Genomic DNA, 24,990 nt, shown 5'->3' with positions numbered 1-24,990 from the left:
GCTTACACTTCCTGCTGTCACATCTCAAAGAAATTCCAGACTTTCCTCTTATTTCAAAAAGTTCCCTTTGCACAAAAATGGGAAGATCTGAAACAAGTGTGAGGGTGTTGGTAAACAGAAGGGGACAAGGGGACTTTTTCTTTTTTTTTTTTTTGAGCATTCCCTCTGATTAGGCATCTTTTTATCAAAGCCAAAAAATGACGGCAGACAAAAACTGAGGAAATGTGTAGATATAAGCACTGTCCGGCATTATCTCAGAATAGAAGTTTCTCATCAAAATGCCTGTGGGGCAAGTTAACAACTTAAATTCATAGTTTTCATATGCATAGTAATAATCCACTGTTTCTCAGTCCATTAAAAGGAAAGTTTTAACCCATGGGTCCTACAATCAAATATTAATTCAGGAAACTATCAGAGAACCAAACCAATGACATGCAGTCTAAATAATTATTTCCCCCATAAAGAAGGTTCAGAAGACTGTTATGCTTAATGAGCAATATTAACAGTACATCAGCAGTATGTATTCATAGCTGTAGCCTAACTTCACATGAGAGCACAGTGCCGAGACACCTTTCAGAGGAAAAGTCAACATCCTTCTGCCCGAACACCTCCCTTGGAAAATGCCACTGTGGAAACAATATGCTTTACAGGCACCAAGACAGGAACTGTTAGTATTTCTTGCAAGTTTACTTTGCACCAGACACTGTTGTAAGCAATTAAATGTATTATTTCCTGAGATGCTCACAGTGACCCTTTAAGGTAGGTCCCATTGTTACCCCCCTACCTTTCAGAACAGTTATACAACATGACCAGGCCCCAGAGCTGGTAAGCAGCACAGCCAGGAGTTGAAGATCCAAGCAGGTGACCCCCAAAGCCCCTGCTCTTAACCACTGTACCACACTGCCTCTCAAAAACAGATGCTTGTAGATGCCAGCCGTTAGATTTTGGCTTTTTCCTGAAGGTGTGCACTTACTCATTTCTAACACTGATTCAAATCCACCATCTTCAGAAAACTACCAATCATTTTATATCACTTCCTTACACAACCCAAGGTTCAAACCTTGATCATAATCCAGTAATTCTATAGTCTGACCTGTTAAACCACAATTCAAAATCCAAGTGTTTATGAGTCCCAAGTTTTAGTCCTCTATTTGTGACTATTTTCACCTAATTTGATTTCTTGACATTATCCCTATTACTCAAAATTGTTTTGGTTTATTCCCTTCAAGAAAGATATCCTATCTGACAGATAACACATATTTAATCTTTTTTCTAAGGCAGTTGCTGATTTTCTGCAGGTTCAAAGACTAAATTGAAAAATAAACATCACTTGTGAAAGTTTTATTTGGCAAATGTAATTATCAAAAAAAGGGGGATAGGTTATATTCTTTTGTTCTCGCTGTTGTTGTTGTTACAAGAATTAGGGGATCAAAACTGCGAATGTGCTGGAGAGGTCTGTGATTCATGTGCTGCGGAAGTTTACGCATCAGAGTTGAGTTCTCATTCAGAATGATCCACATCAACACAGGCACTGTAGGAGGGGCTGCCAAGGGACAGTGACCAGACACATCTTGGACGGGGCTCCATCCAGATATCTATAATTCCCTAACCCATGTGTTGCCCTAAGATTCTTTCAAACTTTGAATGAAAGACAAAGTATAGCAATTGCCAGACCTTGTTAGGTACTTAAACATTTATTGAATGAGAAGATGGATGAATGAATGACAAGAATGAAGGGATAAAGATAAATTGGGCTGCTGGCTAAAGAAGAAACACCCCTTCATTCTCTTCCTTCAAATATTTATTTGGTTTATTCAAAAACAACTTCTCAACATGAACTAAGTGTGGCTTTATCATGTTAGCACATTTCATCCAAAGCTCACTCAGTTATATTGGAACATCAAGCTGCACAGGCCAGAGAGCTCCAAAACATTTACTAGGATGGAAATTAAGTGATTTTGAAGTTACAATTTTTATCACAGTTAATTCAGGAGATTTGGGTAATTCTCTGTCGAATACATGTTATAAAGAAAAGTGTGTATCACACAGGAAACAACTACCATTTCTATTCAAATGGTAATTATATTTACTACCTGACTTAAGACAAGCAAAACAAATCAATTACTGAACCTGACATTAATTCTTTAAACTTGCAGCTCTAGGTAACACAACGTATTGAAATGCATGTACCTACATTGCCCTCTTCTGGTCAGCTGGGACAAAAACATTTCCTGACTCAGGATTTTAAACAGCCAAAAGTCAGCATTTCTTGGAACTCAGAATACATTTTCACATAACATAACTGAGATATGAAAGCCTCTTAAATCAGTAATATGACCCCTAGTTACTATACATGTGGAATAAAAGTAATTTTAAAGATGAATAATGAGTTACTATGCAATTTTATGGTTATCCTGAATGATGGTGAAATTTACACAGAGGTGGCTGTAAAGGCAGATATAAATGCCTTTATGTAAAACTAAGGGGATAGTTTTAATTATTCACAGGTAAGGTCCCTGCTTTTCTAAAATATCGTGGCTTCTCTTTACAGCCCATGGCTTAAATTTTCCTCCAAATGCTGACATCTAATTCATTAGCCATAATGAGGGCCATTTGAGCCACAAATGGGACAAAATTAGAGAACAGAGACAAATTTTCCTAAATTATCTAGAAAGAGCTGGAGAGAGATACAGGACAATTAAAGATGGGGTATATGTGTGCACAGTCCCTTAATTTTACGGCCCAAAATTACTCACAAAAAGAACAGTAAAGGACAGGCTGAAGGGGAGTGCATGGTTATGACAGGAAAGAAAGACAAGACAGAGAAGGAGCAGAGCCAAATAATTCTGTGACCAGGGAACACTGTGGGCACAGGGTACCTGGAGGCCACCTCAGGGAGACAAGGAGTGAGGACAGTGAGTCCAGCTGTTGAGGCACACTCAGTCACGTGCAGGGGATATGAGAGGGTGCTAGCTACACAGTCATTATAACAGCTTGAATTTGAATTTACTCTTGAAACCCCCTACAAAACGTTGGAAATTTGCTTTTTTTCTTTGTATTTCTGTGCCCTAACAGCTAAGCACTTTAGAGAGGAAAGCTAAAAATGCTGTATAAGCAGAAATACCTGCAGATTCAGAGAATGCTGAAAGGGACCCCAGAGAATAGCTAGTCCAAATGGTGAGGAGTGACTTGCCAAAGCTCCTCAGACAGTTGTGGAGGCAGGCAGCAGGTGAGGTCGGCACTGTTTTCAAAGACGTACATTACATTACTGACACAGTTGTGGAAGCGGGTTTCCTTCCCCCAAATGGAATGTTAGTTGGAATTTTTATGTAGGATAGGATCCTTTTGATTTTCTAAGATAATTGGACCTACATCTTGGTTTCACTGCCTATAAAGTAAGCTCCTAGTTATTGTAAAGGGCTGTGAAAATTCAGTGCTGTACAAGTGTGAAAGCACATTTTTTAATAGTAAAGGGTTATACCGGAATGCAGGAAATATTCTCTATATTCTAAACATTCTATACCTTAATCTAGGTGGTAACTTATTAGTTAGTTTTCTATTGCTGTGTAATGCAGCATCACAAATTTAGTGCTTTAAAAACAAGGTTCATTTATTCCCCACAGCTCTGGAGGTCAGAAGCACAGGGTGCAGCACCGCTGGGTGCTCTGCTCAGGTCTCATGAGTTGAAGTCAGGACATCAGCAGGCCACGTTCCTTTCTTTCTGAAGCCTCTGGAGAAGAATCCACCTCACAACTCATTCAAGTTGGCCTCATTCCGTTCTTTGTGGTTATAAGGAATTTACTTGCCTTTACTCTCCTTGTGACAGAGTCTCTCATTTCCTTGTCAGCCAGGGAATACCCTTCAGCTCATAGAAGCTGCCTATAGATTCCTTGCCACATGGCTTCCTTCATTGTTAAAGCCAGCAACTCAGAATCTCCCTCACATGGAATCCTTCTCACATTTTTCAATCTTTCTTCAACAAGAAACTGGTCCCTGCTTAGGGCTTGTCTGATTAGATCAGATCTACCCAGGATAACCTCTTTTTTTTAAGCCAGATTTTGCCATATAATTGAAGGGAAGGGATTAGTAAGGGCATGGATCACTGGGAGTCACGTCAGAATCCAGCCTACCACATTTACCAAGGCATGTACAAGTGTAAAACTCTGTGTACTATATGCTTATGACCTGTGTGCTCCATTATGTATCAGATATATTTCAACAGATAAACACAGTAAAGAACTACAAAGATGTTCATATTTATTTTGTTACTATTAGATCTAGCCCTATCCTAAACTCTCAGTAAGCTCCCCCTGAAATATGAGCTCCACTTTAGTTTTGGATGAAGTTAGAAACCATCAAGGTCCCTAAGCCGTGAGGTTATGATACTCTGGGGACCTCAGTGCAGTGCTCACAGAAATTCAACAGCAACTGTGACACTGAGAAAGCCTGTCAGAAACCAGCCCTTGTCCTGGGTAAGGAAGTCTCGTCGAGTTAAAAGTTGTGCTGCTTTACTTTTGACTGGAATACACCCATGTATGGGGGTAGCCCTGGCAAATCTCAAGCAATTCAGCAGCCTCTACATACGTGTCTTAGGATAATTTTACCTTATAGAAAAATCATTTAACTACTACATAAATAACAGAATTTCATAAGGGAAAAAACCTTCCAAAATATAGGATTCATAAGTGAAATAATAAAAGGAGAAAGACTTTGAACCTTTCCTAGGTCAGGACAAAAAAAAAATTCAACATGGCCTTGAAATACCTTGTGGTACCAGGAAGGAAGCACTCAACAAACAAACAAACTTGAAGCAAAAAATGATGAGAGCATGTCAAAAGGGCATAGGAGCCAGACTGAAAAAGTTCCCAATTGCCAAAAAATATTTTGAACAACAAAAAAATGGTTGAATTGAATTATAGCCCAAAAGTTGAAATAGATAATCATGAGTCTATACTGACAATACATGGGAAAGAAGGGACAACTTATCCTTACAGAAAAATTCCAACTAACAAATGTATTAAGAATGATAATACGCCAAGTCATCATTAGAAAACCATAGAAATAAGTGCTACAAGATTTACTGACAAACACTAAAATTAGTGGGTGAAAGTTTAAGCAGAAACAGAATATGTAGTCTCTGTATTAGTTTCCTGTGGCTGCTGTAAGAAATTACTACGAATTCAGTGGCTTAAAATAACATAAATTTATTCTCTTACAGTTCTGGAGGCCAGAAACTTTACATCAGTATCACTGGGCCAAATCCAAGGCATCTGCAGAGCCACACTCTCTCTGGAGGATGCAGGGGAGAATTTATGTCCTCGCCTCTGCTAGAGCTGTATTTCGTAGCTCCCGCCCCTTCCCCATTTTTAAAGCCAGTAGCAGGGCAGCTTCTAATCTCTCTCTGCTTCTATCTTCACAATGCCTTCTGCCTTCTCTGAGAAATCTCCCTCTGCCTCCCACTTAAAAGGGCATTTGTCACTGCATTTAGGGCCCACTCAGGTAATCCAGATAATTCCTTCTCAACTCAAGACCCTTATCTTAATCACATATGCAACATTTATTTTGCCATATAAGGTAACATTTACAAATTTGATGGATTAGGATCTGGGGGAGACATTATTCAGCCTATACATTCTCAGAGTAGCTCTCAAGAATACTGAGAGTATACAAAGTATATACAAAGATACAAATAATATGTTTTAAAAATACAGAGATAAATACAAATAAGTCTACAGTGAAGAACCCTGGCAAACACCACCTTAATCAAGTGGTCAAAGCTAATAACATTAGCCATACACGTCAATATCGTGTATGCCCTTTAAAGGGCACCGAGGTTCACAGCGTTAGCAACGCACACTGATATCAGGTCACCCCTAAGATACGACATCATTTCTGTGCTTTTCCTTACAAAAATGCATAAGCACATTCTAACCAGAGGAAGACATTAGACAAACCCCAAGTTAGAGATATACGAAAAAATATCTAACCAATGTCCTGTGAAAGGGACAAAGTCATGAAAAATACTGAAAGACTGAGGAACTCTCACAAAGGGAAGACCAAGGAAACATGGCAAAGAAATGCAATGTGGGGTCCTGCACCAGATTCTGGAACAGAAACAGGACATTAGTAGGAAAGCTAATGAAATCCAAACAAACTCTATAGCTTAGTTAATAATATCGTACTGATGTTAAATTCTTAGTTTTGGTAAGTGTTCTTAAGATGTTAGCATAGGTGAAGCTGGGTAAAGGCTATATGGCAATGCTAGTCTTTCTGTAACTCTTAAATCTAAAATTCTCTGAAAACAACAAAAAAATTCTTAAGAGAATGAAAAAATGAAGGGAGGGAAGCGAGGACAGTATGAGTCCTTCATTTAGTATCTTTGGGTAACCCCTGCTGGAGGCACTCACAGCAATAGGGTGCCAAGCTGGACTTCCATGTCATATACAGGGGTGAGCAAAAGTAGGTTTATCATTGTGAGTACATGAAACAGTTTATTCTTAATTTATCATTTATTATTATATTATTTATTTGTATTATTTGTCTTCTTATTAATGTTGCTATTATTACTGTATATCCTTACTTCTGATTTTTCTTTTACATAATGATGGCTGGTAATTTAACCTACTTTTGCCCACCCTTGTACAACTACTGCCCTTTTCTTTCCAGTTATGTATGGTACCTACTCCAAGATGGTTTTCTTAAAGCCAGGCTATTCAGCTCCCTCTGATTCATGGTTGCTTTCTTCCTCTAAAAATCCATCAAGTCTCACTAATTACTGAATCTGCCTTCTTTCTAAACACAATCATATGTCACAAACCCACAGCCACTTCCTGGATGAAATTAAAGACCTGTCAGATGCAAGTAAACCATCTGAACTCCTCCCACTGACCATCCCACTGGACACCCAGAGATACCTCGAGGAGGGCAATCCAAATGACAGGGTCTGTGGGAGAGCAGGACAGACGAAGCGGTGGGACAGGGCTCCCAAGGTATCAAAGAGGAGGAGGTGTGAGGCGTGCAGTATTACTGGGCATAACAGGTCGACTAACATCTCGGCTGCGGGGTTGTGGGCCAGGGAGGGAAAGACATGTAATGCCATTAAATATGTTTCACAGGTGTATCTTCTAATATTAGTAATTCACTGGGTTCAAGTAAATCAAATACATCTCTTCGTTAGGAAAAGATTGGGATTTCTTGTGGTACACAATCGTGGGCCCCAGATATAGAGACTGGCAATGTTCTGCCTGCACCAGGGGCACTGACAGGTTTTATTTAGCCCATACAGTATTTTAAAAGTTCTAAACTGGATGTCAATGTTTGGAAATCTGGAGATATCATATTTTAAAACGTCTGGGTTTTAATGGGAAAAAAATCTATAGATCTTGCGAAACTGGGTCTACATTTCTTCATGGAAATGATGCAGCAGGAACTGAGAAGAGGCTGCTCCCCCTGCTTTAGATGGTCCTTGCTCTTGAGTTCCATCTCCACCACTGACACGAGACATGCATATGACTAATACCCACCCTTCTGGATTCAAGTGCGTTATATACCTAGTCCCTGTGGCATTAGTGTTTGCAGTATGTACTCTGTGTGATAATATATATACTTTTAACATTAAAAGGACATTGTTTCCATCTGCACTTGATCTTAACCAGAAGGCCAAGAAGCAACTGCCTGCTACCTGCATAAGCCTCTGTAACAATGTGATCCTTCTACTAAAAGTCACTATAGCTAATTATATCTATTTTGCAAAAACACAATACATACATTAACTCTTCCGAATTTCATTCTTTTAAGTAATATCCTATACCAATGGATCGGAGCCACCTGGAAGGTTTGTTAAAACAGACTGCTGTGCCCACCCCCCAGAGTTGCCGATCCAGTGGTCTGAGGCAGGACCCGCGAGTCTGCAGTCGTATCAAGTCCCTGGGAGTGCTGATGCTGCCAGCCTAGAGACTCCAGTTGGAGAACAACTTCCTTTCACTAACCCAGTGCTTTTGATTTAAAAAATTTCCACTCATTTCTACAATTTTATACTCACTTCCACAATTTTACACTCATTTCCTGAACACAGCTAGAGCAGTGATATCCAAGAGAACTTTCAGTGATGATATGCACATTCTTTATAAAATGTTATCCAATATGGTAGCCACTAGCTACATGTTGACTATCTGCGCATGTGTGACTAAAGAATTGAACTTTTAATTGTACTTAATTTTAATTAGTTTTAATTTAAATAGCTACATATGACTAATAGCTACTCTAAAGGACAGAATAGCTGTGAAGGCTCTTGAAGGGCCAAAGAGAGAGAGGAGTGGGAGAAGAAGACAGCTTTTACATGAGCATAAACAGCCAAACCCTCACGCACATAAGTCTAACTGATTTACTTTAATCGAACAGCTCTTCAGTATCTTCAGTAGTGCTCAGAAGTAACAACGACCTATTACAGGGGAAATAGAGTTTTGTAAAATCAGTGAAACTACTGAGCTTCCACCCACTTGCCAAGAAAAACAACAAACCATAGAGCTCATTCCTTTTTACCTTTTATTCTCCTGGGAATTACAGTCACCCAGTCAGGTCCACTGGAGTTGATTGGCATTTTGATATTGACACCACTTTAAGAGGAATAAAAAGAGTACAGGCTTAGATTCAGGGATGCTTATTTAATATGTATCTTTACAAATAAAAATGGATATGATTTCATAGATCCTCATTAAGAGAAATAGTCTCACAAATATTAATCAACACAATAATTAATAACTAGCTCTCTCAGAATAAGCAGGCCATATAATCTGAATAGGAATTATACAGGTTAATTTCTCACTACTTATAGCCCTCAACCCAAACTCCAAAATGACAAATTCTGGTTTGAACTGCTTACTCCCCCTGGACTGGGAAAATGGTTCATGCTGATGACAGTATCTATTTTGTCCCTACCTAGTATTCACACTGCAAGTCTATGTAACATTAAGTCACACATTAGATTCCTTAGGCCTTTCCCAGAACTAACATGCGTCCTATCATAGACACCAGATGTGAGCTCATGCAGCACTTGGTTCATCATTACTGTGGTTCTTTAGTGTCCGTCCTCTTTACTACAACACATGCTCCTTGAAGACACAGATTGTGTCCCATTCAACTTTTGTTTTCTTTACTTACCAGCACAAGCCCTGGCCTAGAGTTTGTGCTTGGAAAGTAGTGGATGGAGGGCCGTGTGAAAAAGTGGGTGAGACTGGAACCCCAGAGAAGAATAGTGAAACCTCTGTGAACTACTCCAGAAACTGGGTCACAATAATTAAGTCTCTTACACTTAGACCACAAACAAATAAAAATAGATAAATATAATGCTAACTTTCCAAACTCTTGATATGGGAACTTGCAGTCATGATTTTCTGTCTCACTGAGAAGTCAATTCAAGAAATATTTGTCCTTACATAATTCTTGAACTTCACTGTATGCTAGGCACTCTTAGATGCCAGGATATAATAGTAAACAAAACACGACAGCATCTCCTTCTTTATAGAACTGACATTATAATGGTGGACAGAGACAAAAATATTAAGGAAGGAAGTATATGGGACCACATTAGAGACTAACAAAATGTCATAGTTAAGTAAGTGACATTTAAGAGTGCGCATGTAAACTTTTAAAAGAGCACATGTAAACTGCTTTCATGGGTTTGGGGCATTAAGGTAAGGAAGCAAAGAAAATTTCACCTCTGCAATTTGCCTGTGAAAATGTTTAATCTCACTCCCTCACTCTAGTCATGCAGAAACAACAAAGCAGCAATTCCAAATTAAGGGACATTCTACAAAATCATGACATCAAAATTCTTAGGACCATAAAAAGACAAAATAAGATAGAGACCTCTTCTGTAAAGGAGATTAAAGAGATAACTAAATACACTGTGTATGAATACAGAGTCAATTAGTTAAAATAAAAAAAGTAATCAAAAAGGACATTATTGGGACCACTGGAGAAACTTGACTATGGACTTCATATTAATATTATTGCATCAATAATAAATGTCCAAAGTATGGTAACTGTGTTATGGTTATATGTTGGAGAAAGCCCATGCTCCTAGGAGATGCATACTCATGGGGCCCAGTGCCATGATGTCTATGACTTACTTTCAAATAGTCTGGGAGGGGGGCTAGAAACTACACATAGACACACACATATACCCACATACAGAGAGAAGGCAAATGTGGCAAACCATTAACCATGATGACTCTAAGTTAAAGACATGTGTGCTCATTATTATTACTTGTGTAGAATTTCTAAAGATTTGAAGTGTTTTCAATACAAAGTTAGAAAGAAAAAAGTATAGAAGATGGAAGCGTAGGTAAACACAGCTCACCTCCTTGCACATGACAGCAAAAACTAGACTACAGCTAGTCACAAAACAGCTAGACTACAAAACAAATAACACCCAGAATTGTCAGAAAAATCGAGCTGTATGGAAGTGCGACAACCAAGGAATTAAAGAAGCCACATTCATCCAGATGGGTAGAAATGGCAGAGATGCTGAGACTCATGGAGATGCAGAGAGGATTGGGGATGCAGAGACAAGGAAGGGGAAGTCCCACATTCACATGTGGTGAATAAAAATACCTCTGGAATGAGGGATCCCAGCCCCACACCAGACCACCCAGCCCAGGGTTCCAGTACCAGAAAGATAAATCCCCGTAACTTCTGGCTGTAAAAACCAGTGTGGGTTGGGGCAAAGGAAGAAACTGCAAGGATTCTCAGGAGTCTCCTCTTAAAGGGCATGCAATGGGCTTAGGACTTATGCAGACTCACTCCCTCTGGACTTCAGCACCAGGGAAACAAGCTGGAAGGGCTTGGTATATGCTAAGAAACTGAAGTGTCTGGCATTAGGGTTGAGTGTCAAGAGACAGCTTTCTCGCAGATAAAACTCCAGAGGCCAGGCAGCAGCACTGTCCCCTCTCTGAACTCTCCACCAATGAGAGCCACAGATTACAGAACAGGTTGTTTCACCCAGGTGATTACCTAAGGCTCCACCCCATCCAACTTACTGGTGCACTTTTCTACAATAGACCATGCTATTAAGACAGGAAGTCAAAGCAGCTCTACCTAAAAACACAAAAACAAACACAGGGCTGCTGCCAAAATGAGAAGACAAAGAAATATGGCCCAAATGAAAGAAGAGAACAAAACTCCATTAAAAGAATCAAATGAAATGCAGGTAAGCAATCTATCAGATGTAGAATTCAAAACATTGGTTATTAGGATGCTTGAGGAACCCTTTGGGTACTTCAACAGCATAAAAAAAAAAAAGACCCAGGCAGAAATGAAACTTACACTAAGTGAAACAAAGAAAACTATACAGGGAACCAACAGTGGAGTGGATGAAGCTGAGAATCAGATCAATGATTTGAAATATAAGGAAGAAAAAAAAAAAACATTCAATCAGAACAGCAAGAAGAAAAAAGAATCCAAAAAAAATGAGGATAGGCTAAGGGCCCTATGAAACATCTTCAAACATACCAACTTTCACATCATAGGGGTGTCTGAAGGAGAAGAGAAAGAGCAAGAATCTGCACATCTATTTGACAAAATAATGAAAGAAAACTTCCCTAATTTGGTGAAGGAAATAGACATATAAGTACAGGAAGCACAGAGGGTCTCAAAAAAGATAGACACAAAGAAGACCATAATAAGACACATCATAATTAAAATGCAAAAGGTTAAATAGAGAATCTTAAAAGCAGCACGAGAAATGCAAATAGTTACCTATAAAGGAATTCCCATAAGACTGTCAGCTGATTTCTCAAAAGAAACTTCGCAGTCTGGAAGGGAATGGGAAGAAGTTCAAAGTGATAAAAAGCAAGGACCTACAACCTAGATTACTCTATCCAGCAAAGCCATCATTAAGAATGGAAGAGCAGATAAATTGCTTCCCAAACAAGGTTAAGCTAAAGGAGTTCATCATTACCAAGCTGTTATTATATGAAATTGTTAAAGGGACTTATTTAAGAAAAAGAAGATCAAACTATGAACATTAAAATGGCAATAAATTCACAATTATGAACTGAATCTGAAAAACAAACTAAGCAAAACAAGCAGAACAGGAACAGAATCATAGATACGGAGATCATTTGGAAAGTTATTATGGGAGAGGGAAGGAAGAGAATGGGGGAAAAGATGAAGGGATTAAGAAGTACAATTGGTAGGTACAAAATAGACAGGGGGAGGTTAAGAGCAGTACAGGAAATGCAGTAGCCAAAGAATTTAAATGCATGATACATGGACATGAAATAAGATGGGGACTACTGGAGGGAATGGGGGTTATTGGTGGAGGGGGGAAACGGGGGAAAATTGAGACAACTGTGATAGCATAATCAATAAAATATATTTTATAAAAAGAAAATTAAAAAGTACAAATCATGCTAAAATAAAGGGAGACTTTTTATGCGATAAGCTCATTCTTTCAAAAGGTCTTCCTTTGTATTAGCAAGATCTTTAATGCAAAGTACTGCTGTTCTTTCCAAAACCAAAACTTTTTTCCTTAAGAGTAAAAAACAAAGACTAAATCACCTTATTTACCCATCATTTAGGGACCCGAAGACTAAGACTATAAGCTTCTTAATCCTTTCTGAATTAAGCAACACTGTGAACCACCAAGAAAAGAGGTAAAAATGGGTATCAGCTTAATATATTCAGGCCATAAGGTCAAAAGAGTATACCTAAAGATCCTTCTAATGATCAAATTCAATCTCTCTTTTTCTTTTCAGTTAGCCTGATGCAAACTTTCAGAATTTTAAGAGTAAACAAATGCAAAAAAATAAAATCAGCACCAGAACTCTGTCAAGTGTTTGTTCCAAAAATTTATTCCATCTCACACACTGTATTGCCAGGGAAGTGCCAGATAAGTAATTTCTGAATGTTTCTACTACAAAGTATCATCAGCCAGCCTCACCCAGGATATGCAAGTAAGGGCAGGGACAGGCATTACTTTATCCTTCTAGATTCACAGGTGTTTTTGGTTTTGGTAGTAGGACTGGTGTTAGACATATTTTTAAATTTTACACTAATTTCGTTCCCTAAACTTTATCCCACATGGACTCTGAGTAAATTACAAGTTATGTTTCTTGCTCTTTGCTAGGCCACTAAGTAAACTGACAACAGAACCCGTAAGCAGTCTTTATACATAGACAAAAAGTGCACAGAAATAAAAGCATTCACTCATAGTCATCAATAATAGCATGTCTGAGATTGAACACAGCATTAAAACTAAATCTAAAGTCTTTTTGTAATAATCCATACAAAAAACTAGGCCTTCTTCTGAAAGACAGTGCAGTAAATACATTGAGCAGTGCTCCCCCTGCTGGCCTTCTAAAAGCAATAGCATGAGTCCATCAACAGTTTAGGCGTAGGTAAACTGTTAGGAACAAAGCTTGACTCTAGAACTGGAAAATCAGAGGGTTTATTTTAGAAGTTCCTTTGGACCACATACCTTGTGGTAGGAAGTTTTCCCCTACCAAGTGATGATTGGACATAAAATATAAAAATGTTCAGGGTGCACATTAGTACTCAACAAAAATATCTCTCTACCAAAGAATGTTTAAAAAGTATATATATTCATTTTAAAAATTTTAAAGTTTACATTCTTTCAAATAATTGTACTTTTGACCATGTAGCTTTTATAACTTTTTATATATTAGGAATATTATTTTAATGTAGAACTATATGGAATGTTGAAGAAAACAAAAATTTTAATTCATACTGATTTCCATGCATTCCACTGTACACATTAGTAAATATATTGATTATGCTGACAAAGTTTTATATTTATGTTCAAGAATAGAAAACTATTAACTTAAAATATATAGTTTGCTGTGGTATTCCTGGCTTCCCATGCTTATCATGAAATTAAGCCTGCAATGTTGCTACATTCTTCATCGTTTTCCCTCAATAAACGTTTATGTGACTTTTTAACAACTAGATTACTTAAAATTACTTCAGTTTATTAGACATGAAGCTAAAACACTGACTACAACTTACCAGCCCTGTTCTTAGATGATTTTTTATCTGTTCTGTGAATAAATGATCTTGCTTATACAGCTATCGATGAGATGTACTACACAGTTCTGAAATAAAACAGGTAATGAGGGTAAAAAAGTGACAATTCAAGGGGAAAGGTCTTTAATTTGAACTGAAATAAGCACGAAGCTTCACTTTAAACAACTAGTCACAAAACGTAAATCTGTATTTTCTTATTCACCACTTTTCCTGAATTGGTTCAAGTTCAGAGAGATATAAGTAGCACAAAATAAAAACAAGAAAGTCTCCTAACTATGAAAACATCTCCTAAATAGGACAAAGGCAGTGAAAGGGAATGCTTAAATTACCCGCAAGAACCAGGAGCACGCACCTCTGAAAGAAAGCATTCTCTGCAGTTGTGAGGAGGCCCTTCAGGTATCCACCTTTGAAATGGTTAATTCTGCTGCTACAAGGGAGCTTCTTTGGTTTGAAGCAGAACCAGGGTTCTCCAGTGTAGAGATCTGTAAAGTTACATAGGGGAAGACTCGTAGGAAGACACAGGTTGCACTCAGTAGTTTCAGAAATTCTTCCTGAACGAAAGACACTCTTGAAATAGACCCTGTCTGGTTTTTCTTGCTGTAAGTGCTGAAGAACTCTGATCCCTTCACTGGGATGGACCAGAGATATGGACACTTTAACTCTGCCGGGCCAGAGCAAAGTAAAAAAGACCTTGTAAAACCCATTCTGGTAGTCTACCACTCTGCCTGCAGCCCCTGCCTGCAGCTCAGGGGAGTGAATTCTGGCCTGCAGGTAGTCTCCACCATACTTCTTGGGCTTTCTTTGAAAATCCTGTATGTGAACCAGTACTTCTAGCTGGCTTCCCACCTTGAAGAAGGCTGCAGAGTTCAAGATGACAAAGTAGCTGGAAGACGGGTCACTGCTCTTCAAAAAGGGAACAGGCACATCAGGCACTTGCCACTGTAAGGCAGCCAGCAAGGAGTCCTCCTCCATGTGCTCCTGGCTGGACAGAGTCTGGTGCTCATAGCCACAGTAGGGGCTCCGGCTACCTCCTATCACCTGGGATGAAGCAAACTGTCCACTACTGTCGATGAATGTGGCTGAGACAGTCTCATGGTCCAAGTACTAAAGAGAAAAACACAAAAGCAGAAACCATAGCTACAATAAATCTCCTTATATTCAACCACATAAATCTCTGCTTCAGTTTAAATTTTAATGTAACTACTGGGGATGACACTGTTTCAAAAACCAAAGCTCATTAATGTTACAAGGCCATAATGTAAAAGAATAGTCATAGAGGGATCCCCTCACTTTTATGAAATTTACCTCCAGGAATTTGATCAGGTTCCCATAGTAAATACTGGAGAAAAATCTCCCTGTGCTTCCATTAGAAGTGAAAAGGTATCATTCCAAAATGTACCTGAGCATCCTGTTCTTCTTAACAATGCCTGACCTCAAGAGAAAGTATTTTACCAGAGGCTAACCCACTGAGGTTTTATCAAAGCCTAAACAAACTGGGATAAGGGACATACCCAACTCCAGCCTATTCTAACCATTCTGTCCAACTTCAGGGGTAGGGGGAGGTCTAAGATGCACATTTGAAGGTCACAGCCCAGGAACACAGGCTCACTAAAGGACTGAGGCTTTAATCACAGGACTATAAAAAGTTTCACCTCCCCCACACCTTACCACCACACCACTAGAAGCCTATTTATAGTAGTTCCTTTTACCCAGCACATCATGTGTAGTTTTCAACAAAAAATTACAGAATACACCAAAGGGCAAAAACAAAACAAAAACCATAGTATGAAAACACAGAACAAATATTAGAAATAGACTCAGTTATAGAAAGGATGTTGGAATAATCAGATCGGGAATTTAAAACTACGACGATTAATATGCTACGGGCTTTAATGGAAAAATCAGACAACATGCAAAAACAGATGGGCAACATAAGAAGAGAGAGGGAAATTCCAAGAAAGAATAAAAAAGAAATGCTACACAGAGCAGAGAGAATTTTTAGAGCAGGGGAAATACTCTGTATGATATTCTAATGATGGACAGATATCACTATCATTTATCCAAACCCACAGAATATACAACCAAGAGTAAACTCTACAGTAAACAATAGACTTCGGGTGATTATGATGCATCAATGTAGGTTCATCCTTGGAAAAAAAATGACAATAATAATGGAAGAGGTATGCATTTATTGTGGCAGGGAGCATATGGAAAATATCTGTAATCCTTCTGTAGTATAAACCCTGCCAATTACTTTTTCTTTTTTGTCATGAAAGTGCCTGACTTCAATTGCCCAGGCATCCATTTCAAAGAGGCATCTACTTCAAAGATGGTATTAAAAAAAAAAAAAAAAAAGGAAAAAGAAAGAAAAGGAAAAAAAGAACAGCCCTGGCTATGTGGCTCACTGGATTGAATGCCGGCCTGCAAACCAAAGGGTCACCAGTTCAATTCCTTGTCAGGGCACAAGCCTTGGCTGTGGGCCAGGTCCCCAGTAGGGGGTGCATGAGAGGTAACCACACATTGATATTTCTCTTCCTCTCTTTCTCCTTTACTTCCCCTCTCTTTAAAAGTAAATAAATCTTTAAAATAAATAAATGAAAATAAAATGTAAACACACACACACATATTGCCAAGCCATACAACTAAATAGCCAGGCAGTTCCCTTCCTCAGCAGGAGCCTTTGTTTCAAGGGCCTTTGATTTAGATAACTCTTTGGGCCACTTCTTTTTTTCTTCCCATGTTTTAAATTCTCACTCCTGTTTTAAATTCACCAATAAAAAGTAAACCTGTGAAACCACAAGCCCCCACACTTGACCCCCCCCAAAAATAGAACCCCAGGTCCACAGTCCCTCTCTTTCTCTACCTACAACTTCACAGTGTAGCCCCAAGTGTGCAGTATACCCGCTGGGACCTTTGAGTGACAAATCTTGTCCTTTTTTTTTTTTCAAAGTTTCCAGATGGTTATTGCTCAGTGTGCCCTGTAATCACGAGAACCACAAGGGCCAGTCCAGACACAACTCCGGTTATCAGAGACTGAAACTCACAGAAAACACTTCTCTCAATTTTGTCAGAAACACAAAACTTCTCATAATAAAGTCTTTAAAATAGAAACTAAAAAACTAAGAGAAATGTCAGAGATCAAAAACACTATAAAAGAAATGAAGAATGCCTTTGAAGGGCTCCGCTGAAGAAAGAATCTCTGAGCTTGAGGCTATGTCCACAGAAACTTCCCAAACTGAAAAGCAAAAAGAAAAAGGGGGAACCCAGTGTACACGAGCTGTGGGACAAATCCCACATCCCTACACACACTGGAAATTGTTGCATAAGCTTCTTAGTACCTAACCCAGGACACTGCATCATATATTATGCAATGAGTTAAACTGCAAGGGGGAAAAAGACAAATAAACAGTAACAAAGCAAAACCAAAAATTACTCTCCTCCATAGCTAATATAACCTACTACAAACCACTAAAATAAGGCCCAGTTTCACCATCTGTGCCAAAAACACTGCAAAATACTATACAAGATTAAAATGATCCCATACAAGGTAAAAATACTCCTCAAATACAGGAATTTGCAACGATCTTCTCAGAATCTGTATTGTTTTAACTCTCATGTTCTTCCACAAAACTTTTACTTATGAAATTCAAAATATAATAATAACTGAACATAATTTTTAAATACAGGTCTAATAACAAGAAGAATGGGGGAATATATTAAAGTTAATGTTCCCTTTCTATTGCAAATGTTCATCTTTATACACCATTCTTACCTCTTGGGCTATACCAAAACAGGTGATAGGCTACATTGTACATTTACATGCAGATATCTTCAACTGAAAGTTTTATTACTTCATGCCATTAGAATGAAGAAAAAAAAAGCTGTAGGACCAATACTTATGTCAGACAAAACAGACTTTAAAACAAAGGCTATAATAAGAGAAAAAAGACATTTCACAATGATAAAGAGATCAGTCCAACAAGAGGATATAAGCCTTTATAAACACCTTTGTACCCAAAATAAAAGTACCTAAATATACAAAGCAAATTATGATAGATGGTAATACAATCATAGTAAGGTACTTTAACACCCCATTGTTATCAATGGGTAGATTTTCCAGACAGAAAATAAACAAGAAAACAGTGCTCTTAAATTACACATTAAACAGATGAATTTAATTGACATTTTTAGAGCATTTCGCTTCAAAGCAGCAGAATATACATACCATTCAAGTGCACATGAAACATTTTCCAGAACAGACCATATGTTAGGCCACAAAACAAGTCTCAATATACTTTAGGAGACTAAAATCATATCAAGCATTGTCTCTAAGCATGAGTCTAAAACTAGAAATCAACTACAAGAAAACTGAAAAACACACAAACACATGAAAGCTAAATAACATGCTACTAAATAATGAATGGGTTAACAATGAGATCAAGAAAAAATCAAAAGATACCTTGAAACAAATGAAAATGAGAACACAAAACCCAAAATCTATAAAACACAGCCAAAGCAGTCCTAAGAAAAAAATTCATAACAATATAGGCCTAACTCAAGAAACAGGAAAAGTCTCAAATAAATAATCTAACCTTACATACAAAGAAACTAGGAAAAGAACAACAAACTAAGCCCAAAGTGAGTAGAAGGCAGGAAAAAATAAAGACGAGAGCAGAAATAAACAAAATAGTCTTAAAAAAGAAAAATACAAAAGATTAATGAAACCAAGAGCTGGTCAAACAGACTAAATCTGTTGGGAATCTCACATGCAGCTTGCCAACTGAGTCGGATGTTTCAGTAACCCCAAAGGCATGGGCTGACACAAACAGCAAAAGGAGCAAATGGCCCTTGGCTTTTGGTACCAAGTATATCAGGGGGCAGAGATCATCAGATAAAGCTTCATAGAGCAGTCAGTTACAGTAAGAATATCCATCCCAAAAAGGGCAGGCAGAAGAATTATGTATAAGACCCACTTCAGCCGTTACCCAAGCCTCCACTTGCAGAAATGGCATGTATATGTACAACAGGACAGTGCTCTCTCCACAAGTCCCTTGGGCAATGAGTTACATGCTGTTCTAGGGCCAATATATTACAACACTGCTACAGCTCCTACTGCAGTGCACCCCAAAGACATGTCCTCACCAGCAAAAGAAGGTATAACCCCATTCCCCAAAAAGCATGGTATTTTCTAAATTATATTTTATTGATTGTGATATTACAGTTCTCCCAATTTTCCCCCTTTGCCTCCCTACACCCAGTACCACCCACTCTCTCAGGCAACACCCACACCACTGTCCATGGGTCATGTGTGTAAGTTCTTTGGATGCTCCATTTCCTATATGGCACTTTACATCCCCATGACTATTCTGTAACTCCCCATTTGTACTTCTTAATTCCCCTCACCTCTTCACCCATCCCCCAATAAACCCCTCCATCAAAACACTGTGTATCCACAGTTCTGTCTCTGTTCTTCTTAGTTTGTTTTTAAGATTCAGTTGTTGATAGTATTGATTGTGATTTTGTTGTTCACAGTTTTGATCTTCTCTATGTTAAACAAATCCCTTTAATATTTCATATAATAACAGTTTAGTGGTGATGGACTCCTTTAGCTTTTTCTTATCTGGGAAGCTCTTTATCTGCCCTTTAATTCTAAATGATAGCTTTACTGGGTAGAGCAATCTTGGCTGTAGGTCTCTGCTTTTTGACTTTGAATATGTCTTGCTAGGCCCTTCAAACCCACAAAGTCTCTTTTGAGAATCAGCTGACAGTCTAATGGAAACTCCTCTATAGGTAACTAACTGCTTTTCTCTTGCTGCTTGTAAGACTCTCTTTTTATCTTTAACCTTTGGCATTTTAATTATGATGTGTCTTGGAGTGAGCCTCTTTGTGTCCATCTTGCTTGGGACTCTGTGTGTTTCCTGAACTTGCATGTCTATTTCCTTCACCAAGTTAGGGAAGTTTTCTTTCATTCTTTTTTCAAATAGATTTCAGATTTCTTGCTCTTTCTCTTCTACAGACACCCCTATGATGTGAATGTTGGCATGTCTGACGTTGTCCTTATTTTTCTTGGTTCTTTTTATTTCTTCCTATTCTGATTGGTTGTGTTTTGCTTCCTTATTTTCCAAATCATTGATCTGATTCTCAACTTTATCCATTCTACTGTTGATTCCCTATAAATTTTTCGCTATTTCAATTAGTGTATCCTTCATTTCTGACTGGATCTTTTTTGTGCTGTTGAGGTCCTCACTAAGTTCCTTGAGCATTCTCATAACCAGTGTTTTGAACTCTGCATCTGACAGATTGTTTATCTCCATTTTTTAGTTCTTTTTCTGGAGTTTTGTTCTGTTCCTTCATTTGGACCATGTTTTTGTCTCTTCATTTGGGCAGCCTCCCTGTGTTTCTTTGTGTTAGGTAGAGTTGCTATGAGTCCCTGACTTGGTAGCATGGCCTAATGTAACAGGTATCCTATAGGGTCCAGTGGCACAGCCTCCCCTATTACCCAAGCTGGGTGCTTGAAGTACGCCCTCTGTGTGGGCTGAGTATACCTTCCTCTTGTGGTTGAGCCTTGATTTCTCTTGGCAGGTGAATGGAAGGCATTTACCCAGGCCAGTCAGTTGCAAGGACTGGCTGTGACCACTAACCTCTGCCCACTGTGGAGGGTCAGCCATGCAGGAGCAGGGTGGTGGTGCTTTGATGTGGTCTGTAGCTCTCTACTGGGTGTTCAGGCTTTGAGGTTTCCCAGTTAGTGCAGGCCAAGGTCAGACCCCACCTGAGTTCTGCCCATTTCTCCCATATGAGCTACAAAGCAATCTGACATGGCTATCAATTGTTCTTGGCTTGGAGATTCCATGGGGAAGCCAAGTTCTGAATCTACATTGGCTGCTGCTATTGCCATGCCTTGGGACACTTAGCAAGCGGTATGGGGACTGGGGATTCACTGAGGCTGGCTGTTGTTTGTTTTAGAGAATTTAGGAAGTTGTTAAGCAGGAGCCAAGAGTAGCCATCCATATGGAAAAGTCACAGTTAACATCTTGGGTGTACCCATAAGATGTTTGGTGGGATGGTCTCAGGTGATCTCCAGGGCAGGGCAAACAGTGTTAGCCAGGTTGATGAAGTCTCAGCTATGGTACCCACCTGCTATCTCTGTGGCTCTCTGGGCATAGGGTTCAGAAAAGAGGCAGTGTCCTCTTCCCAACATTCTGTCCAGGAGAAAGCTGTCCCCCAGCTCTTGCCATGATGCCAGACATTTCAGTTCCTCCCTGTATGCTGCTCATGCCTTTCAAGCTACTACCCTAGTGATGGAGATCACAGGGAGTGAGTTGAGTAAGTCCGTATGTGGGATCTTTGAAAAGAACTGCTTGGGACTCCGGAAGTTTTGTTCACTGACTCCATCCCCACTGGTGTTTTCAGCCACAAGTCATGGGGACTCATCTTCCTGGCACTGGAACCCTGGGCTGGAGGGGCCTGGTATAGGGTTAGGACTCCTTGCTCCCAAGATACTCCTCCTGAATTTTTATACACCACATGTGGATGTGGGCCAGTCTGTTCCACGTCTCTGCCCCTCCTACCAGTCTGGATAGATGTGGTTTCTTTAATTCTACAGTTGGCAGTCTTCCATTCAACTTGATTTTTGATGATTCTGAGTGATGGCTGTTCTATATTTTAGTTTTAATTTTCATGTGGCTGTACAAGAGGCGAGCCATCAACTTGATTTTTGATGATTCTGAGTGATGGCTGTTCTATATTTTAGTTTTAATTTTCATGTGGCTGTACAAGAGGCGAGCCATGTTTACCTATGCTGCCATCTTGACTGGGCGTCCTAAGCATGGTATTTGAAAACCACAGCTGCATGCCCATTTGCAATCTCCCACCACACACAGGTGGGGAAAGATCATTGCCAATGTAGTTAGGAAAATAAATTTGGCCAATGCCAGCCTGGAGTTGTCTCACTACGAACACTTGAGAACTGCTACACAGGACATTCCACTGACCATATCTCCTGGAAAGCTACAGCCTGATGCCCTGATATCATAGCTGAAAAAGGGTCAATATCCACTACTGTTCAGAGCTGCTCTAGACAGTGAACCAGGGAAGGTTGGGGAGACATTGAATGGGGGTTGGCCGGCAAGTTCCTCCAGGCTGGATATGATACTTCTTGTCAAAAAGAGAGGACTGTCTGGCGAGCTAAAGTAGTTCCCATTGATCCTCTAGGAATCTGAGCTTAGACCTCTGTGTATGACTACAGTAGACAAAAGCCAGCACTAAAGGGCACTCTAATTGGCCTCTTAGCATGATCTTGTGCCACTGCAGTCAAATTACAGAAGATCCCAGCACCCTTGCCCCTTGTGCTACATGCCTGGTACACACCACCTGTCCAGAATCCACAGGCTACATTCATTTTGACTAAAAAGGGTGAAACTACTGTTGTCATAATTGCAGGGGAGGGCCACCCCAACCAAATGCCTGCTAAACATTTGTCTTATTGCCCTTAATTTGCTCTTCCTGGGAGAATGTCGGGGAATGCCTTCCTCCGCAGGGCTGCTATTTAAGCAGAAATACACAACCAATGTGATGGCTGGGCCTGTGGATTGCTGCCCATATGCAGCAGAAAAGGAATGTCTCGGGCAGTGCTCCCTTCAACCTCTCTGGGAACAATGAATGGGACAGGCATCCTGTGTGAACCTGGGAACTTTGACTCCGGGGACTAGGGCTAATGGTCTCCCCTTTAATTTTGAACTTACTACAGTCTAGTTACACATCACACTAACTCTTTTCTGATCTTCACTGGCTATCACATTCGGGACGGCTTAGGATGGGTATAAGCTGAACATTAAGGACCAAGTCACACACAGCGTGCTCACAACATGCCCCCTCTCCTTTCTACCCTCCTTCTCTCTTCCTTTCCCACTCTCACTCACGTTCCCTGGGCAGCCCCACCAACCACTCAAGGCCAGCAGTTTGACCCAGGCAGCCCGATCCAAGAATTTCCATACTTGGTGCTAAGCCACTTGAATATTATTCACAAATGAAAAGGAATTTTAAAACGTCAATTTGCTCAATTTTCCTAAATGACAACTCATTCCTAGGCCAGTGATAAGGGCAACTCTTAGAATCAGAGCCAAGAGGAAACATCAGGGGTCATCCTGCAGCCACTGTAAGCTGTGGACTGGAGGTTGCTTAGCCCACATCAATTTCAAGTCCCTGCCAGCTGAAAACAGCACTGCAACTTCTGAACTGTCAGCTCAGGGTGGTTCTGACTGATCAAGCAATAAACCCAAGTGACTGAATGTGGAGTGGACATGTGACCCAACTTGGGACTATGAAGAGGTTGCTCAAAGTTTCTCACGGATGCATGCAGCCAATCCAGATTCCACCCGTACTCTGCAAATGAAAAGATACAAGTCGTCTCTTGAGAAGGGTTGTGAGGAAATAAATTTTTTTTAAGCTGGAGATGTACACAGAAGCAACCATCTTTTCCTGCAGCAGGATCGTGCAATCCAACCTCAAATGAGATAAAAGCCACAGATAAAACCTAACATACAAAGGAGGGCACAGCTGAGAGACTTACAGAGAAACAGAGCCTAAACTATGCCTACTTCCTAATTTCTACCCTAAATGAGTAATGTCTCTCAATATTACACTGGTACTGTTTCTATAATCAGAAAATATATATGCTTAAAATATCAATGAGTAAGGAAAAAACAAATAAATACAGGCCATGCTCAAGGAGAAATTACTGAAATACTACTAGACAACAATTTTCCCTCCAACCCTTTGCTGGGTATTGCTACATACACCTCCTTCTCATCTTATGTGATATTTCTAATTAAAATTGAGTCTGGCTTTTAGAAAATGCTCACATACTTCAATCACAAAAAGCATATAATCAGATCAGAAATATAGACTAGAAAGGGGATTAATGGAAGGGAGGCTGCCAAGTTCACAGCCGTTACCACACCCATCCACCAAGGCTTTTTTTTTTTTTTTTTTGGTCATTTATCATCTCAGTAATAAACTGAACACTTTAAAAACCATGACAACATTCTTATCCTGGACAAGATGACCTGTTAGACAAGGGAAAATGTTTTACCACAATCCACTAAAAGAGCTACTTTTTATTTTCAGTGTCAGAATTGTCTTAATCATTTATTTACAGTCATTCCATCTTCTCCATTACCGTTCAGTCTGTGTTTATGCAAATAACTGAGCTGATGGTGTTGGCTGACATGCAGCCCAGCAGTTTCCAAGAAATAGTGCAGGACTATTGGGGGAATTTGATAACATTCCTTCCTGACTCTAACATTAATGATGTGGAACTCTGGCCTGCTGTCTGGTCTTTCTTTTGCCTTTTTCCTACCTCTTCACCTATCCTACACCTACACAACTATCCTATTTCTCTACTCTTACATCCAGGCTGTTGAATGTGGTGAAAGAAAAACACACATTCACAGAACTAATGAAGATGAGTGCCACACACACTTACAGTCTTGAAATGTATTGCCCCTCTGTCGTCCTAGAGCTGGAGGATCAGCTCCATCTCCCAACCTTATTCTTTCAAGTCCCTATACAGAAACCTCATGGGCTCCACCATCCTTCCAGCTTCTACTTCCTGCACAGGCAAGAACTCCCTCAACGTCATACCTTCCAGCAGCACATGTATCCACATTGCCAACAATCACATCTTTCCTCGTTACGTCAGAGGAAGGAGCATGACTCCTCTGACACAATAAACAGTAAAACAATAATGACACTCACAATGTACCATGTCCCTCATCCTATATGAAGCTGTATGACCCATTTGTGCTCTAGATCCCATCCTCTCCTCCTCCCCTCAGCCCATTAATCCTTCTTGTTGGGGACCACCCTACCTGGTCTCAGGAAGCTGTAACCCCCCGTGACTTAGGCTGAGCGAAAGACCTCTGAACCAGGAGCCACTAAGGAGAC

The 24,990-nt window shown here is 39.6% G+C and overlaps 1 protein-coding gene across 3 annotated transcripts in view; it reads right to left on the bottom strand.

The window, feature by feature from the left end:
* NXPE3 (neurexophilin and PC-esterase domain family member 3) overlaps window positions 1-24,990 on the bottom strand; it is a 40,030-nt gene that overhangs the window by 4,655 nt on the left and 10,385 nt on the right. For all 3 annotated transcript variants that reach the window (XM_028504599.2, XM_028504600.2, XM_036018031.1), the window contains 2 exons: window positions 14,399-15,150; window positions 8,542-8,615 (listed from right to left, as the gene is read on the bottom strand). In XM_028504599.2, the coding sequence (XP_028360400.1) occupies window positions 8,542-8,615; window positions 14,399-15,150 (826 nt within the window). The remainder of the gene's footprint in view (window positions 1-8,541; window positions 8,616-14,398; window positions 15,151-24,990) is intronic.

Source organism: Phyllostomus discolor, chromosome 2, assembly GCF_004126475.2.
Source record: "Phyllostomus discolor isolate MPI-MPIP mPhyDis1 chromosome 2, mPhyDis1.pri.v3, whole genome shotgun sequence".
Taxonomy (NCBI): domain Eukaryota; kingdom Metazoa; phylum Chordata; class Mammalia; order Chiroptera; family Phyllostomidae; genus Phyllostomus; species Phyllostomus discolor.
The sequence above is the reverse complement of the archived record's forward strand: the minus strand, read 5'-3'. Positions and strand labels throughout refer to the sequence as shown.